At 41.0% G+C, this 19,857-nt stretch overlaps 1 protein-coding gene across 2 annotated transcripts in view; it reads right to left on the bottom strand.

The window, feature by feature from the left end:
* Positions 1-19,857, bottom strand: part of CNNM4 (cyclin and CBS domain divalent metal cation transport mediator 4) — a 59,040-nt gene that overhangs the window by 27,884 nt on the left and 11,299 nt on the right. For both annotated transcript variants that reach the window (XM_056813072.1, XM_056813071.1), the window contains exons 2-5: positions 2,621-2,764; positions 2,108-2,245; positions 932-1,101; positions 565-664 (exon numbers count right to left, since the gene is read on the bottom strand). In XM_056813072.1, the coding sequence (XP_056669050.1) occupies positions 565-664; positions 932-1,101; positions 2,108-2,245; positions 2,621-2,764 (552 nt within the window). The remainder of the gene's footprint in view (positions 1-564; positions 665-931; positions 1,102-2,107; positions 2,246-2,620; positions 2,765-19,857) is intronic.

Genomic DNA, 19,857 nt, shown 5'->3' on the forward strand with positions numbered 1-19,857 from the left:
GTCACTGCCTTTCTTATGTTACTTTTTGTCTTCAAAAACCCATCAGTGGCTCCCTAATTCCTTTCAGCACATCAATTTTAATCTAAACCCCATTTCCTGATTTTCAAACCTTCTCTCTGCCTTGTTCTCAACCTTGTTTCCCACTCCTCCACTGCCCTTTCTATTTCAAATGATCACCTCTCCTATCTGAGGACTACTGCTTTCCAAACCATTGCTCACACTATGCTTCTGACCTTTCATTTTTCTTCTATCTAGCCAAACCTTTCCCAGTTGTAGACCATCCTGCCTATTATCCAGTCCCATCTACTTGACAGTTTCTTTGACTACTCTTGACTTTAACAGACTTCCTTTTCCTCTAAATTCCTGTTATACTAATACTTTATGCCATCCAAGTTAGCATTTAATTATCTGTCACCATGTACTATATGCTGTTGTTTCATGTATTATTTTGTCTCTATCAAAACTCTTATTTTCTCTACATACACATAAAAATTTATGGTTGCTTAGCTTTGACATTCCCTAGTTAGGTCCAAGTTGGATGCCAACTACAATATGTCAACTCACCTGAGAGATGAGGAGAAGTAAGTGCCATGGTCCCATAGTAGGAGAATGGGCCTGTCTCAAACTTCATGTTCTCCTTCCCAGCTTCCACTTCTACCTTTCCCTGAAAGGACATGGGTATGAGGGCTACAATAAAAGAAAAGAGTAAAACAAGACCAGAAAAAAAAAGGAAAGGCAAAAAGGGGGTAAATTTGATTCCATCTAGATAAAATGAATATTTTTAGAACCTAAAAGCGACAAGGATTGGGAGTATCTAGCTATCCTAAGGATAAGACAGTGGGACAGTGAGAAGTGAAGCACAGATAGGGGACAGGAAGGAGTGAGACCAGGCATCAGGAACCTGCCTGTGAGATAAAAAAGGAGGGCTTACCTGTAATATGAGGACAAAGTAGTCAGTAACTTTGTTTCGCATATAGAGATAATTCCGGGCAGAACGTCTACGTTTTTCATCAAGCTTCAGGTTTTGAATGACACCAGGGTACTTTAGCATACGAAGGAGAATTTTCTCAGATATTATTGAGGAAGAGAATTGGGGCAACTCTATGGAAGACATGAGAGAAATCTATTTCATAACGGTGTGAATCCCCTTCTCTTGGCAGTTCTTTATAAAAACCTCCAGAATGAGGCATCCTGTCTAAAACAGTGTCTACATCTGAAAGTACTGGAACTGGCCTCACCCTCAGTTTAGGCCCTCAAAAATGGCTCAAGATCCCAAGAACCTGCCTCCCATCACTAATAAGGGCCATGTAATGCTGAACTGACAGGGAAACCACTGTAGAAAGAACAATGAGGGAATTAATTTGGAGGCATGGAGAAGAGAATTGGGAAAGGGAGAAGGTGGAACAGGAGCACGAGGGAACAACAACTCCCTGAGATAAGGGTAAGAAGCTAACAATGTCTCATTATTTTGTCAGCTCTTTTTCTAGGGGAACTATAAGAGAGGAGATGGTTAGGGAAGAAAAACAAAGAGGAAATCTTATAAATTCAAGGAATGAAAATGGGCCTGTCACGGGAAGCAAAAATATTACATGAGTGTGAGAACATGTATCTTATATTCACAGGCACCAATTAGGATGGTAAATGCTTCTTTCCCTTTCTTTAACATGGCTTTGTATGGGGCTACTCAAAACCATTTGTCACCAAGGGACATTCATAGACCATCTCCTGCCTGAAGCCAACTTCATCTCCTCCCCAGTAGATCTTGCACTGGAACTATTTTCATTATGGTTCCTCATGATCTTTACCCTCCAATTCAAGATTCTTGCAGCGAGTGTGAAAGAGATATTTCCTCTAAATTGTAAACAACCTGCAATCCTAGGGGGAAACCAAATTTTATCCTTTCCAGAGGTAAATATACTATCCTTAACCCTTCACATATTATTTACCCCATTATGTACTTAACTCCAGGATCACAGAGATGGCTAGAGGCTAAATTGTTGTTGTTTTATCACCACCTCTGTCTTCCTTGGAAATCCCACCTTATATCTCATTAATTAACACCCTCCCCTCTGTAACCCACCGATCCCTTCCTTCCTCATGGGCTCACCAGTCAATAGGAATCGATGTGCAGCCAGTAGCAGCTGAGGTGAGATTTTCACTATCAGCTCATTGTCAGCATCCTTGAAAGCTGAGAAATCTCGCTTGTTCCTGGCATGGCTTACACGTTTCCGGCTCCGGTTGTCAGCTGCAAGAGAAGAGGTTTGGGTTCAGGTTGCCCTGATGGGCTTTTTACCATAAATTGCCCAAAAAGAAAGGAATTTGTTCTTCACATGTTATGACCCACTCTCAACTGGAGTACTAGGTCAATTCATTGTCCCAAGGCTATGGCTACTTTATGAAAATAGGAGGAAATGTGTTAATAATGCCCTCAGTCAGTTGATCTCACAATTCCCTTAAACCCAATGGGCTGGCCCTTATCAATCTTCTGATACTGAGTATTGATCCTAAGACAGAAGGCAAAAGTCAAAAAATAAATTTAAAAATGCCAGAGTGTGGGGGGTGGTAAGAACTTTTGGAGATCCTCTCTGAGGGTAGAAAAAAGGGAAATGGTGAGCCTTACTGTACATATCCGACTCGTCCAGGATCTCTGATTTGATGATCTCCTCAATGACATCCTCCAGAGTCACCAATCCTATGACTTCATAAAAAGGGTCACCCTCCCCCTCGCTGTTCACCTTCTGCACAATGGCCAGATGTGACTTCCCTAGGGAACAAGACAGTGAATCAGAGGAGAAGGAAATAACAGGGATCAAAGGCTAAACTTACCTGCCAGGTCACAGATTTCCTTCCAAAAAAATCTCTCCTTTGGAGGATCATTTATTTGTATAGAAGAATATGTAGCCTTAACCAGAACCAGAACAGAACAACAAGCATTTATTTGGTGTCTATTAGATACTATGCTGAGCATTAGCAATACAAATACAAAAGTGACCTGTGTACACAAAAAAATCTCTCCTGCCCCCAGACTAGTACCTGGCTTATACTTGGTGTTTAATCAGTTCCTACTGAATGTGTACACAGGTCAGGTCTAAGCAAAATAAGGTCTTCAGCATGGTGCCTGCCTTTCATCATTAGTTCTCATGACGATGTCTGAATTTCATTCACACACCCTCCCCCCAAATATATCTTCCTGGTAGAATTTCAGCTCCATGAGGGTATAAACTATCTCACTTTTGTATAGGAACTGATTAAACACCAAGTATAAGCCAGGTACTAGTCTGGGGGCAGGGATACAAGAGTCACCTCTAGGAGTTTCTATTCTATTGGATGCCCATGTGGTTAAGGCGACACAGTTCTAAATATCCCTGTCTTCATTTTCCACACATCATTTTCCCACAGCACGAACACAGCTGCATACTGATGCCTGGTAGATGGCCCAAGACACATTTTCTTAGTTCCCAAAGCATCTAGGAAATTAGCCCAGGCTGGAATTAGAACACTGAAGGGCTTCTGTTAGGGAGGGGGCTGTTCACTTCACATAACCAGAGTAGGTATGAACCAGAGTAGCCTGCAAATGACCAGGGCTGTAGGAGGGAGGCTGCTTAGCTCCCCAGCTTGGGTCCTGAGAGCAGGCAGAGGCTTGTCTCTGAAAGATTTCTCACTCTATAGCCCTTCATTCATAGGGCAGAGAAAGTTCATTTTTCTGGTTGACCCAGAACACTGGGGAGGGAAAACAGATAATAAGGATTGGCCTAATCCCCAAATGGAGCTGTGTAAACTGCACCCATACACAGAGAAGAGGACTTGCCCCAGCATTCCAGCCTATCTGGCGGGAATGGCATCTGTGTTTTTCCTTAAGTTCACCACAGAAGTCCAGCCAGAAAGCTAGAGGCCTTCCTTGATTTGTCCTAGCACCAAGAGAATTCCAGTGTCAAGTCTGCAGGGAAGACAATTTGATCACAACAATCTAATCATGTTCATTATGGATTTTTTCTAAGTTTCCCAGGTTAACAAAGTCTATTCACCCCCCAGATGCTAGAACTAACTTGCCAACTGTTCATATATATATATATATATATATATATGTATATATATATATATATATATATATATGTGCTGGCAGCAACTTTCACACATATCTGGTTTTCTTGACAGTTTAGCTCTAATGTATCCATCCCATTTCATTATACTTACTTCTACTTCTCACTCTCTTGGGTCCAAGAAGGCTGATACATGGCAGTCCAATCACTCAACTCTGTACCTCTGCCTTAATCATTCCCCAAACCCACAAATTCTTTACCTATGCCTCAATGAATCCCTCCAAAATATAATTCAAAACACCCCCTTCTACAAGGTACCCAATTGCTCTTCTCCCTCAATAATGGCCTTGTAATTAATTTCCTTACATGTTTTTCTTATTTGTTCTGAATATACTTACACATGCTTGATGGACTGATACAGGTCTTCCACAATAGAATGTAAGCTCCTTGAGAAAAAATTGTTATTGTTTTGTCTTTGTAATCCCAATGCCTTGCACACACTAAGTGCTTAATAAATGCTCACAGATAGATTGGTAAAATTCTCTAACTCATTTTTATGGTACACAAAATCACACAGCAAGGTAGCAACAAATGAAGGGCTGCAAAGAATTAGAAATCAAGAAGGTGCCTATCTTGGTGGGGTGAAATAGCTAAATAATTTACAGTATTCAAATATAACAATACTATTGTGCCATTAGGTTATAATGATGAGGGTGGTTTCAGAGAAAGCTGGGAAAGCTTGTTGAACTAATGCACAGTGAAATGAACAGAACCAAACAGAACAGAACCAACCAAGTCATAAGAATTCTGATCAAATAAATAACCAACCATAATTCCAGAAGACTGCTGCGAAGTAGTCCCCTGACAAAAAAGTCATAGGCTTGGGGTGCAGAAGTGAACAAGTTTTTTTTTTTAACTAATTTTTTTGAGCCATAGTTTTTAGACACATGCTATATGGAATTTTGTTTTGTTTGACTATGTATATTTGTTCCATAGATTTTTCTTTTGATGGTGAGGGTGGGATGGAGGAAAAAATAGATAACAAATGAAAGATCTAAAAATTAACTTTTTTAAAAAGAGGGTGTTGTCTCTCAATCTGCCATTATCACTACCTCCTGCTAATAAGGGAGGGGCCCCCCAAAAGAAAGAGAAACTTAGGGTCTGAGAAGCTAAGTAGGATAGAGAAGTATTGGCTAAAAAGTAAAAGCCTGGGTAAGTGGGGGGAGGGGCAAGTGAGGAGTCTCTCATTAGTGGCTCCAGAGACAGCTTAGTTTTCTTGTTTTGTTTTGTTTTTCATATATATTTTACATCTGAGTGGGACCTCAGAGGCTATCCAGACATTTTATGTATGAAGAAACTGAGGGTCGGGGGAAATGAGATGATGTCCAAGGCCCCACAAGGTAGCAGATCTGGCTGGTTCCATGATTAAAGCCCAAGGTTTCCAGACTTTGAGTCTGTTCTGTTCTTTTCTTCTGTCATACTAAAATCTTTCCTTTTATTTATGGTTTTGACTTTGTTGACAGTTTCTCCTTTTCCCAAACTAAAGTTTATTTGTCAAGGAAATTTCTGGCTCTAGTGACCTAGAACTACCTAGAGTAGCATGTCCTTGAGGGAGGGAATGATCTTTCTTATCCTAGAGTTAGACTTGATCCCAAGCCTCAATTATCTGCTGATACTTCATCCCCCCCCCTACACCCCTTTCCCATCCCCAAAACCACCATCCTACAGGCTCTTGGGGAGATACACCAGGACAAACAAACAATTTTAAAATTGAGTCGGGTCTTTGGCTAAAGCTCTGATTTCAGCTTTAATGACAATAATTATACCCTATGCAGTTGAAATGAGCTAATTCTTTTTGTGGGATCATTTTGTTGTCCTCAGCCATTCTGCCTACTCTTTGGTCCATGTAGTGTGCTACATGGAGTGCCAGACTGGAGTCAGGAAGACTTGGGTTCAAATTCTCCCTGGGACAGTTAGTTATTGGCTGTGGGATCTTCTGAGGCTCATCTCTCCAAATTTTCTCAACTGTTAAATAAGGAGGCTGGTATAGAAGGACTTGGAGGTGCCTTCCAGCTCTAAACCCAAGACCCTGTATATCCTCTGGAAAGGCCTCCTCCCCAATGGGGAAGACACTGCCCCACTCACACACCTCCCTCCCCCTGGTACAGGTACAGCATCAATGGGCTAGGGCTAATGTGGGGAGCGCACCTTAGGCACCCCCTTACTGCACATCCAAGCCTGCTTTTCACCATCAGATTTCACTACACTCAGTATCGGAGAACATTAGAGCTGAAGTCGTGTTATTCAACCTCCTCAGGGGTAATAGCTGATATCCATGGGCTTTATCTACATTATCTCATGTAAACCCACAGCTGTGATGTGGGCAATACAAGGACTATTAGCTCCACTTTGCAGGTAAGGAAAATGAAGCTCACATTTTCCCTTAAGTTAGACAGTAAATAAGTGTGAGAGGTGTGATTTGAAGTCTTGCCGACCTGCCGGGCAGTGTTCTTATCTACCATACCATGTTGCCCCTAAAGCCCAGAGTCATAGGCAGCAGGAAGTAGAAGCAGGCAGAGCCCAGGTGTCCTGGGCCTGTCCAGTCAGTCCTCTTTCTGCTATACCACAATTACCTCACAAGTTTTATCACAAACATCTGGTCAAATAACATCCCCGTGAAGGAGGGGAGTGACAAACAAAATATAACTGTGGTAAGACTAGAAGTAGAATTCATGCAAATCCTGGCACTGGCATCCATCACTCAGCAAAAGTATGAAATATGTGGCATTATTCAAGACTTTAATGAATATAACTGTTGAATTCTAATAATGGTCATTTTAATGAACTTAGCCAATTTCAATTAGCAGTCTTTTGTATCTTAGTTTAATACAGTATGTGAAATGGAAAATATTTCCTATTTTAGACTTTCTGCAACTAGGAGACCTCATCCACTTTCTTCTCAATCTAAAGTGAGCTTTCATCTAACAGTTTTTAAGAGTCAGCCCCTAGGAGCAGCTAGGTAACACAGTAGTTAGAGGGCCAAGTCTGGACTCAATAGGGCCTAAATTCAGCTTCAGTACACTTCCTAGATGTGAGACCCTAGGCAAGACACTTAATCCCAATTGTCTAGCCCTCAACAGAGGCTCTTCTGCCTAGGAACCCACAGGTAAGGGTTAAAGAGGGTAATGGTTTAAAAAAAAAAAAAAGAAGAAGAAGAATTACTACAATCCCACAGGCAATCCCACAGAGCTAGGGAAATACCCCTTCCTCATAAGGCCCCTAGCCAAAGTATTTTATTCATAGGATCACAGACTTAAGAAAAGGAAATTAGAAGTCATTTCTCTAACAGTAAGGGGATTTGCCCCAAGTCACACAGTGGCAGAGGTAAGATTTAAAACTCAACCTTTGGATTCCAAATCCTGCCCTCTCCACTGCATCACATTGGCCTTTAGATCTCCCAATTTAAATTCTCCAGAAGAAAGGGAAGGGGGGAAAAGGAGGAAATCAATCAGATCAAAGGAGGAAATTATAATTCCCAGCTTTTCTACTAGACTTAGCATTAGAGCTGGAAAGGAGCTCAGAAGCCATGTAGTACAACCCCTTCATTTTGTAGATGAGGAAACAGAGACCCAGGGAGGTAAAATCACCTTTCCAAGGTCACTCAAGAATGGAAAGCATCAGAGGTGGGAACTTGAACTCTGCCAGGTTGGTCCTGCTCTTTGGCCCTCTCCCCCAACCCCAGTGCCCAATGTCTCGTAGTGACCCAGTCTGCTAGTCTTCCTTTTCTTGCCAGAATTGAGGGACTATAAAGGGTAAGAACTAGGGACAAAAGAGGTTGACCTGAAATATTCCAGACTCCTTCTCATCTCATAAAATAAAATTCTGTAACTTCTACCCCAGATACCTTGGGAGGAGAAGGTGTGGTGAACCATTCCTGATGGTCTCTGTTTCCTGCCTAGTTAGAATCCCAGCCCCTTTCCCTGTAAAATCTTTTACAAATAGTCAAGGGGTAGAGAGGAAATTATCAGATACTGTGTTCAAAGTCCACAATATCTTTGGGAGGGCCCTGCCCACTTCCCTCCATCTCTCCTGGGTATGGAAGGAGGTATTTCAACCCTTACCATGTTCTTATTTCCCTGGTACATCCCTGCCTAGCCCTGGAGACCATTATGGCATCTAAGATCCCTTTGTTCAATTTCTGACTTTGCCCTTACCTGGCTAGGACATCAGAGTTACCCAGAGTTATCAGAGTTACATCATTTGGGTTACCCTAGTGAGGGGGGGTAAAGAGAAGGGTAAAGGTTTCCAACCTCTGGCATGTTTCATTAGAGTATGCATTCAGATTTTTATTTTCTAAGTTTTCATTAAAATTGAACATTTATCGAATGATTAATCATAAAAAGTATTTTTGTCAAACTAAAGAAACTTTAAAATTAATTTTAAAAAGTAACTAAACTTTGAAATGAAACACAAAATGCAGGAATTCACTCAGCACACCCTGTACTCTCACCAATGATCTGGACCAGATCTGTGCTTTAGTTCCAAATCCCTTAAGAAATGATGAACCTGAATTAGTCCCTGTGGTAGGAAGACATGGCAACAACCATAGAGTACAAGCTCAAACAGAGGACTCATTCTACTTTCAGAGGACTTTCCCCTCCTTTCCCTACCTTCTTCACTCCAGCCTGTCGAGAGAATTAAACTGGCTAACTCCAAGGCTATTAATAGGCACTGACCTCAACCAGCAGGAGGGCAGGCAGGCAAAAGAGGGCAAGGCTGGGAGGTCCATCTCAGTGAGAAATGGGCTCCTTACAAGGAGGCAGAAGCAGCTCAGAGGGTGGAGGGGGCCCAAAGAAAGGAGAACCTGGGCTCTTCTTCTTTTTATTGCTCCCTTTCTCTACTTTCTGGCCTCAACCTGGATCTCTTAGGCTATTCCTCAGGTTGGTTTTGATGTGAGTCTGCAAACAAAGCCCAATCCATATTCTCCTAGGCTTTCAGGGAAAGAAAGCCTTTCGGTTGCAAAGGAAAAGAAGAAACTAGCAAGAACCTAGAGCAGCAGCAGCAGAACAAGTGTTTAGAGTGCTTAGTAAAGGTTTGGACTGAAACATAAATCCATAGTCACTCCTCTTGCCAAGGTTCCCCTCCCCCCCCCCCCCCAAAAGCTCAGGAAAACCCCTTTGGGGCTGGTCTTGACCCTTGACCTGACATCACCAGGACATGCAGGAATCCCAACACAAGAAAAATTCAAAGAGAGTGCCTACAGCAGGTAATCAAGACTCCAAGGGCAGCCTGAAGCTCTGAAACTCCAAGTTGGTCAATTATGTTAGTCTATTGGTAGCCTTGTGAGCTGTAATCAAAGACTGGGAGAGGCAAGAAAACCTTAGAATCACCAGCTCCTAAAGAAGTGTGCCAGGCACTGCAAAAACCTGGGGGCAGGTCTCTCCCACCCCCAAGCCCCACCAGAGATCTGGAGGAAAAATCCGGAGAAGGCAAATTATTTCTGGATAGAAAAAGTATTTTAACAGGAGATTGTCCATTTTAGTTCCACAAGAGTCAAGGAGGGTTTCAGAACAAAATCCTTATAGCTAAGATGGGGGGAGAGAAATAGGGGCATCTTTTTCATTTTTATTTATATACTAAGGACCTAAGCAAGTCCACAGGAAAAGAAAAGCAGTGGAGAAGCTACTTTTCCCCTATTATTCTCTTTAAACATCAAATCATTTTCATAAATACCACCCACCTGCATTATATTTGGCTCTATGTTATAGCTAATTAAGGGAAAGAGGAAAAAGGCAAGAATTTGAAAGTTAGGAGAGAAACACCAAGAGAAGAAAAAAGGAAGGACAGAAACACTCTGATGCAGACTCATCAATACAAAAAGAGAGTAGCATCTAAGAAAAAAGGCTAGAACAACACAGAAATAGAAATATACAAGCACACAGAGAGAAAAACTGATAAGAATCAACTCCTAGCCTCCAGTCTTCCCCTCTTGATCAATCAATAAATCACTGAAACATTTATTAAGCACCTATTATGTGTCAGGCACAGGACTAGGCCCTGTTCAACTCAGTCAAAATCATCTTACTAAGGCCCAAATATGAGCAATTCACTCACTGCTGGGCTCACAAATCTTTGTAGCTTTCTCATGGCCTCCAGGATATACTACAAACTCCTCAGCTGGACACTTAGCTAAGCCCACCATGACCTGGCTACATCCAACTTCATACAACCTGCAGTCCAGTGAAGCCTGGACTACAGACAGCTGTAGCACCTCTAACTCAATTTTGGGAATTCTCTTCTTTCTTCAAGGCTCAGATCAGACTGTCTCCTTTGGGAAACCTTTCCTGATCCTTCTAATTGTTGGTTCTCTCTCCCTCCTCAGATTCTCGCCCCCACACACACATTATTTGGAGGGGCAGTTAGGTGGCTCAGTGCTTAGTCAGGCCTGGAAACAGGAGAGATCTTGGGTTCAAATTTGGCCTCAGATACTGCCTAACTATGATATGTTGGGCAAGTCACTTAACCACTGCTGCTTAGTCCTTACCATTCTTTGTGGAATGATATCAATTTAAAAAAATATGGGTTTAAAAATATTTAAAATTTTTAATATATGGATTTCTTCCTTACTCCACTCTATCCCAAACTCCTAGGTATTTATCTTGTGTATGTGCTGTCTCCATCCAGAAAGCTCCCTGAGGACAGATACTATTTTATTTTTGTTTTTGTATCTCAAGCACAGTGCTAGCACACTGTGCTTAGAAAATATTTGTTAACTTAAACTGAGTTTCACAAGGTCTCCTTTTTTGTGGCCTTTTAGTCAGTATGTATAATGGATAGAGCACTGGATTTGGTGGTCTAACTTCCAAAGCCCTTTACTCTCTTTGTAACCCTGGGCAAGTCACTTGGATTCCTGGATTCTTTGTGGGTCAAAGGAGAATAATACCATTTGCACCACCATTCTTCCTCCACTCAAGGTGACCAGGTAAAGCATGACAAAGGTTAGGATCCAACACAAATGTAAATTACTATCATTATTATCACCCCCAAAGGCTTTTAAAAGCTCTACAGCATTTTAGTAACTAGGCACAAAAGGAGGTACCACAAATGGTAATGAATACCAAAGGAAATCAAGCCAAAGGCAAAATCTAGAGAGGGTCAGGTCCACATCTGTCTGAGCCTATCAATATGGGAGGGGGAGAAGGTGTTCCTTTTTTCCCAACTGGAATCCTGGATAAAGACTCTGAAGAACAAAGCAGACCACATTTTCCTAACCCAACAATTAGCTGCATGGTCAGACAAAGGATTCTCCTCCTATAGAACTTTGTTCAAAATAAATTTTCTTTTTTTGATGGGCTGCATAGTGATTATAAGTATGAGAGACTTTAGGGGGGGGAATTGCTTTAGACAGCAAAACTCAAGCCTTGGAGAAGGAAGAGATTTGGGTACACTGTAAACATTTTCCATTAATGCAAATATTAAGAAATATAAGGCCATAAAGCTCTGGACTATTTGGGGAGAATAACACAGGTATGGGAGCATGGCCTGATTCTAAATCTTAGTCTCTCAAAGGAAACTTAGACTCATGCTGGGGCTTGGGGAGTTCCTCCCAGAAACATCCTTAAACCCAAAAGGCAATCTCTAGGAGAGGTAGTCTGATTATAAGGGAAAGTGGTTAGATGAAGGGCAAGGATTATACAATGTACAATGGGAAAATATTTTAATTGAAATCTAGCCAGCGCCTGGGGCTCTCCAGAAGCCAGCCAGACCTTTCATTTTTTCTTATAACCAGTAAATAAACCCTTAGGGGACAGGAAAACCAGACTAACTCCTCTGGAGGAAACCCTCAGGATCCAGAGTTTGTTTACAACAAGCTTCAAACATTCCCAGCACTGATGCAAGACTGAGTCACACCCCTTTCCCTCTAGCTCTTTTCCCTCTCCTAGTCCTTATCCTCCCAAGGAAACAAGAAGGCTACCATTCATCAAGTGTGAGAAACCTAAAGTGTGTTCAAATGGTTGGGCCTACCCATTCCTCAGCTACTATGACCCAGGTCTCTGCCTCTGACTATCTTCTATCCAGGTTCTGGCTCAACCCCAGTTATCTGCTGGAAAACAGGAATAGAAAATTCAGGAGTGCCCCAAAGAAGCAATACCTGGAGAATTCCCAACTATAGCCCCAAACCTCCACTGGTTTCCCTCAAGAATGTGGCCTCCTAAAGCACATATACTAAACATGAAGAGTAGACACTCAACTATTTTGTTGGTGATGGATAAAGCCACCTCCCTGCTAATTTATAATAATCTGAAGTTTGCATTTTCTAACACTTGAATTAAATTTAATTCTGGTTAGTTTCCTCAACTGTAAAATGGATATTGCTACAAGCAATCTCTTCTTGGTCCTTTTGTAATTTGGGATATGAACAAAATCAGAAAGTGAGAGTTAGCTGGTAAAGTGGCTGCCAGCCTCACAGGAATAAAAAGGTACTATTTATATCCTAAATAAAAAAAGAACTTTTGTTAATTTATGCAAGAGAAACTGAATGAAGAGTCATGTAGGGAGAGGGAGGGAAAAAATCGGTGAATTGCCAGTGACACCACAGGTACCAAGTACTGTCAAAAATTCTCCAGAAAGATTCCCAGCATTATGATGGACTCCTGGTTGTAGATTTACAAGGAAATAGAATTATAAATAGCACAAACCCCCCACAGACCTGAAGAACAGCAAGCTGTATCACTAGAGTGAGTATCCAGAGGGAAGATCAAAATATAATCAATTTGAATCTGGAAGAGACTTTAAAGTCCATCTAGTGTATTATTTTATTACTGATGAGGACCAGAAAAATGAGGTGACTTGCATGAAGTCCACACAAGTAAGGACTAGGATTCAAATCTAGGTTCTCTCATTCAAAATTCAGCACTCTCTTTCCTCTGTTAAAGAAAATATTCAATGACAGCCATCAAATATCAAAGTACTCACAGAGAGAAAGTGAACAAGATGCTATTGTCTTGCTATGTTCTTTCTATGGCCTTAAAACAGTATTTCCCTCAAAAGGAGAAAGGGAACTGTCACCTCCAAAGTACAGGTCTCTGGAGAACATAGCCACAGGCCTAGATATCACTTATTGATCAGATCACAAACTCCTCCCTGAGTTTGTAATATTATACTTAATTGCCAATATAACGAGTACTACCATTAGCTTTTTGTGGCCACCCTGATAAACTTCAGTCCCTATTTTTCAGTTGGGTTTGGGCTCTTCTATTTTAATCTTTTAGCATCTTTAGTCTTTTCTCACAATCTAAGAGTTGGAAACATCCCTGGACGTCATCAATTTAATCTCACAATACTTGCGAACATCTCTTGTTAGAGAAGGCTTTTCCTTTTAATGATGTAAAATTGGCCTCAATGTAATATCTAGTTTTGCTGGCTAAAACTATATAGAACAATTGTATTTCAATATAGGTGTAAACCTCAAAATTTCTTAGACTTATAAATGTTGGAAATTTCACCATTGGGAAATTTCATACTTGAAAAATTTCCTATTGATAGTGGGTCTTGACTATTGGAATGTGAACCCCATTGGCATGGGAGGTTCCTTCTCTTTCCTTCTTAAGATTACTTTAGGACAGAAACCCTTTGCTGAACAATGGAAAGGACTTTGACCTATGCTTAAGCATAGAACAGGAATTTCTTTGAGTCATGATTGATTTTAGAATTGATACAATGGAGATACTTGGAATCAATCTCCACCCTATTCAGTCCTAACAGGATTGAGTAAGGGCTGCAGCCTAGATCAAAATTTAATTATTTCAATCTCTACCCTACTCAGGTTAACAGGATTCAGGATTTAGAAAGGGCTGTAGCAAAGGATCAAAGATTTAATTATTTGAAAATATGACCTTCAACAGACATGTGCAAAGCCAGACCTCTGGGCGGTCCTGGGTTAAGCTAGAGCCTCCATTGGCACAGGGAAATTGATGGACACGTGATTGGTAGATGTGAGGACTGAGGGGAAGGAACTTGGATGGTTTCCTTAAGGATAGGGGGGTCTGAAGACTGGAGGTGGTGGTTGAGGAGTTTGCCGGAGTGGTGGGAGTGTGCTCTGAGAAGCTTGCTCTGAAGGAAGCTGAAAGTGGGGGCCTCTGAGACTGTTTCTCCATTTTGGTCATGTGAGTAATAGGGACTGATCTCATTTCTTTGCCCCAGCTATCTAAGGGCTTGGGCCTTTTGGCCCAGCCTAAACAGAAGGGGTATTTAAGCCCTATTCCCTTCTCTCCCTTTTTCTCTCTCTCTATCTCTAATTCCTTTCTTCCTCCTATTGTAATTAAACTCCATAAAAGATTGACTGCTGACTTGAGTTTTCATTTAGGAATTACATAGCTGAATTCCTTGGCGACCTTAATTTAATATATATCAGTCTTTTAAAGTGATTTCCTTGTCACATAGGGTTAGGCTCCACACGTCCATGTCTGAGTTTTCTTATGTTGGGAAGATGAACTAGGTTCCTTCCTCTAGCATTCTTTCTTGGTGTGAAGTATTTCAGGGTTGCTATCATTCATTCTTCACGACACAAATGTGTATATTAAGTGGATTCAATTTAATAAAGAGATTGTGCCTACTATATATGCGAGGGACTGGGCTCGGGCATTGGGAATACAAATACAAAAGTGAGACAGTCCCTAACTTTAAAAAACTTTCTTCTGAGGAATTAAGAAATGTACATGAATAAATTTGATAGAGAATAGAATGTAATGGAGTAAAAGGGTGAGGACAGATAAACTATCTAGATAGGGGGCAGCTGGGTAGCTCAGTGTATTAAGAGCCAGACCTAGAGACGGGAGGTCCTGGGTTCAAATATGACCTCAGACACTTCCCAGCTGTGTGACCCTGGGCAAGTCACTGAACCCCCATTGCCCAACCCTTACCACTCTTCTGCCTTGGAACCAATACACAGTACTGATTCTAAGATGGAAGGTCAGTTTTTAAAAAAACTATCTAGATAAACTTCAAAAACTTAAGGTAAATTTCCCCAACACTGAGCTATCTGGAAAGGCTCAATTGGAAATTCTTGGGATTTCAACATAGGCTGTACTATTTACAACTTGAATGGCCTTGGAAAAGTCATTTAACTTTTTTACAGAATGGGAAGGGGGAAGGTTGGACCACATGAACTCTAAAGGCCCTTTTAAATCTCCATATACTTACTAAAGCCTAAAACAGGGTTTCCTGGTGTGTTACCATCCTAGCTGCCTTACTCTGAACACACTTTAATCAGATCTCTAGGGCGGAGCCCAGAACACTATTCTAATACAATATAATGCAACCTAGGCCAGGACTCACCCTTTTTATTACTGTATTGCCCCTTACCCCATCTTTATTGTTGTTATACAACATTGTTCCTCCACTGACATTCTTCAATGAGCCTGACTCATCATGAAAGGAAGGTGTCACTGGGTTCTTGACAGCTAGGTCAGCAGCCAAGCCTCACCCCTGGCAGAGCCCAAGGACCAGCCTGGCTAACTTTGCAATTTACCAACCTGGCAGCAAAAGCAACTTTTTTTTTTTTAAAGACTGGGTCCATGCTGGAAGCGAAGGGACTATTTACTGGCCCAATCTCACTTTGTCACTGATTATATGGTGATATAGAAGGCAAAGTTAATTTTCAGAGGGAGCTAAGATAATGAATGATAGAAGCAAGATTCATGGTAATAGATTGGCCTGTGATCTATGAATCCATGATCATTTATGATTCTAGTGAGATGAAATTTAGCAGGCATAAGTGTCTATGACATTCAATTTCAAAGATCAATTGAACAAGTACTGAAAGAGACTGGTGTCTATAACAAAGATCTGGGGTTATTAGGAGCTGTATGCATACTGACAGAAATTTGACAGCTGCAGATTCCTTAATCATGATTTCATTTTTTTTCCAAGAGTGAAGATTGCAACTCCTTTATAATTTAATAGATTAAAAGTAATAGACTGCTTTCCAAATGTGGCCTTAGACACTTCCTAGCTATGTGACCCTGCACAAGTCACTTAACCCAGTTGCCTAGCCCTTATCACTCTTCTGCCTTAGGATACTTAGTATCTATATTCTAAGACAAAAAAGAGTTGCCTTTGATGCCTGGTCTGTAATCTCTTCTGCCCTGGTGGGAAGCTGGTTTGGAGACTGATTGGGTGCCTCCACCAAGTCTGGCATTAATATAAGGTCCCCTACCCCTCAGGAGTGTCTTGCTACCAGATTGTCTGTGCAGGGGTAAACCAGTTCAGATTGGAAATGTAGCAGATAAGCGACCTATGGAACTTGACTACAGATTTTCCAAGTTAACATTTGTTGCAATTAGGCAACAAGTAGTTACAAGGTAAAGTTGTACAACCAGTGGGAAAGCCTGCCAACAATACTAGAAAGCAAACCAGCCTTTCCCATCATGTCTGGGAAAGTATCATAGGACCAAATGCTTTGCTGACTTCTGGATGTCCAGAGTCCATAGCACTCCCCTGATTGAGTAACTACGGGTATGAAAGAGCTCCCACTTACATTTTCTAAAATGCTTTCCTCAACACTACTCTTATCAGTTCAATACTGATCCTGCCTCTCACATCACAGAGAGAAACCTCCCCAAGACTTAGTTCTTCAGGTGCCACTGTGGCCAAACCTTGCATCCATTCCAGGGGATCTCACTAAATTCTGCAAACTCAAACAGAGTCAACTCCTAGACCTACATATTCCACTGGCATGGCTTTTTGGTACCAAAAGTTTACTACCTTACTGGAGGTGAGACAACTGGTAAAAGTAGTGGTCTTGTTTAAAATATGGGGAAACTGAGGCTCAAAGATTTGTCAAGAGTCACATAGGTCACAGGTATCTGAGGCTTTATTCAAACATTGGTACCATCCTAATCCTAAATCTCAGTTAACTCCACTCTTAAACCAGGAGAGAAATTGGTCACTTCTAAAATAAAAGATGCTATTACCATCCCACCCTTCTTAATGGCAAGGAAATTCAGTCTAGGTCTCTCCTTGTTCTAGTGAAGGTTACACACAAAAAGCCAGAGGACATTTCAGGAGGACAAAATCAGCTAATTACTTCTTTGAACAATCTTCTGGTGAAAGGTTTTGAGCAAGTTTTGTTTTTTTGGTCCAGAGCCAACAGGTTGTTCTGTTGTCAATACAGAGTCGCTCATTTGTGACAAAAGTCTTATGAGAGGGATGGATTTAAAGAGAGATTAAAAAAGAATGGACAAGATGACCACAAAGAGAAAGGAAGCACTAACATTAATTACCAGTCTTGACTTACATGGCACAAAATTCACCTAATATCTCAGTATTTCATGATTTTGTATCTTAACAAAAATATAAGGCAGAGTAGAGCAATGGATCAACAGTCAATCCTAAAGTCAAAAGGACTTGGATTCAAGTCCTGCCTGACATACTGAATGACTCGGGACAAGTCAAATTACCTTTCAGTGGCAAATTTTGGATATTATAAATTATTCTACCAGTTGTGAATCTGCACTGGTAGGATGAGTTTTCTCACTGAGAGTCCCCTATGCCAATGAAATAACAAGTCTGATTTGTAAAGAAATCTCAGTCCCAGTCTCAAATATTATTTTAGAATTTTCCCCAAGGTTCTACAGGAGAGTCAAGGATGGATTGGGATTGATGGATTGGGATAGCTATCTGTGCTAGTCTGTCAGTAAACAAAAGAAAAAAGGCTCTTAGAACTTTCTATTCCACTCAGCATCTTCTCTCTGGGACCATGCTTACTTAAGACCCTGGCAGTCTCCAAGCCCCTGGTCAATGTCTTCAGCAGGCTCAAAGAAGCCAAAGACTTCCAGACTGTGAAACCAGTCTGACCAAGTAACCTGCCTGCCTTGGTCATGGTCTAATTGTAACAGAAAGACCCTCCTAGACTGAATGAATCTCTAGCAAAAGGGTATCTGGCTGTAATCTTTTTAGTCTCATTTTTTAGTTACAATAGGCTAGAGCTCTTAGTGATAAACGACAGAAATTATAGAACACCTATCTGAGGGACAAGTGAACAGAATGCTACAGCCACCTATACTCCCTACAACCTGGGAAGCTGGAAAGAGTATAATTTTTCAGTAAAGGAATCTAAAGAAGCAATGTAAAATTAATCTACCAGGATCAGCATATCCATGACGTACTTAAGTGTGACTGGCCCAATGCTCTACCAACTAGGTCATGCTGATTACTAAAGCAGTCTCTTTAAAACAGGAGTGCTCTAACCACAAAATATTTTGCAAATAAGATGTTATGGCCCATTTGAGTCTTGAAGAAAGGAAAAACTTAGGCACAAGATGGGTACCTATCAAGTTTTATGAGACCTACTTGAAGAATCTCACAAATATAAATATAGGCTAAAAATAGTGATGAGTAAAGATTCCCTCTCTTAAAAAAAAATAATAAGAGAGGGACTATAAAAAAGCAGTTTGTAGCTCTAGCTATCCATTTCTTCTTTAAGCCAATCAAGTTATATGTGATGAACATTGGTCTTCCTGGTAAACAAACAAAAAAAAAAAAGTAAGGTCACAAATCTCAGACCCTGAGATATAGTGTAGTGTAATGGAAAGTGTTCTGGAGTTGAAATCAGGCTTGAATCCTGCATCCAACACCTGCTGGCTGACTCAGGTGCCTCATTCTTAAAAAGGGGATCATAACACTACTTGAAGTGCTCACCTCACATGGTTATGATGATGTGTAAGTGAAATAAATGGATATAAAGAACTACATAAACTTTAAGGTGCTCCATAAAGTTCAATTATTATTGTTATAATCATCTTTATAAGGTATCTGGTCCTTCCTAGTTCTGCTAAGGAAAAGTCTAGAAAGCCCCCAAAAGAAATGAGAAGACTAGATTTCAAAAGCTCCTGAAGGAGAATCAGCATAGTGATGGAAAACCTTTTAAGAGATCAAAATTGCACCCTCTCACCCATGTGAGCCCCAAGTCTTGCCCTACACAGGGGAGGAAGTGCTCCCATTGGGCTGCTAGGCAGAAGGATGGGTCATGAGAGAAATGTTTCCCAGGCACCCATGGAGAAGGGAAGGAAGCAGTCCGGCACAAGTGCCATAGGTTCTCCAACACCGGTCTAGGCTCATGGGTAGGGCCTGAGTGGAAGTAGATATCTACTACTCCTCAAACGCCAGCACCTTCCCCCTAAAGTAAACAAATCATGAGGTGCAACAGGCCTTTCCACAGGCCCTTTCCTCTCTCTCCTATCTCTCTTCCTCAAAAGCTAACCAACTGCTAAGTCCTATTCATTTAACTCCATAGTATCTCTCATAGGGCTTCTTTCCTTATTTACAGCCACTCTTTATCACCTTTGACTAGAGCCTCTTCCAAAAGCCTCCCTCTTATCCATCTTCCAGGTACCCAAGGAACATGGCTAAAACACACCCTCCTCAAAAAAAAAAATCCTCAGTACCATCCCATTGCCCTCAGTCTGCTTTGAAGACCATTCAAAAATGTTCTAATGCTGTACTCTTCTTAGTCTGTTATTCATTCAATTCAGTTGGATGACCAGATGAACCCCAGAATTTGAAATTCTACATCTTGTCTGACTATTTACATAATCTACTCTCAATACTTAGGATGTACTCTCCCTCTTCAACTGGAATCCTAAGTCTATCTCCCTTCAAGGTTCAATTCAAAAGCCATTACCTTGAAGCATTTGGTGAGCTCTGATAGTTGTTGGTATTCTCTCCCTTCTCAAAATATCTTGTGTTTACTTCTATACATATCATATCAGCAGAATCTATATTCCCCAAGGGCAAGTATGACTTTTTTCTTTGTATT

The sequence above is a fragment of the Monodelphis domestica genome, chromosome 1 (assembly GCF_027887165.1).
Source record: "Monodelphis domestica isolate mMonDom1 chromosome 1, mMonDom1.pri, whole genome shotgun sequence".
Lineage (NCBI taxonomy): Eukaryota > Metazoa > Chordata > Mammalia > Didelphimorphia > Didelphidae > Monodelphis > Monodelphis domestica.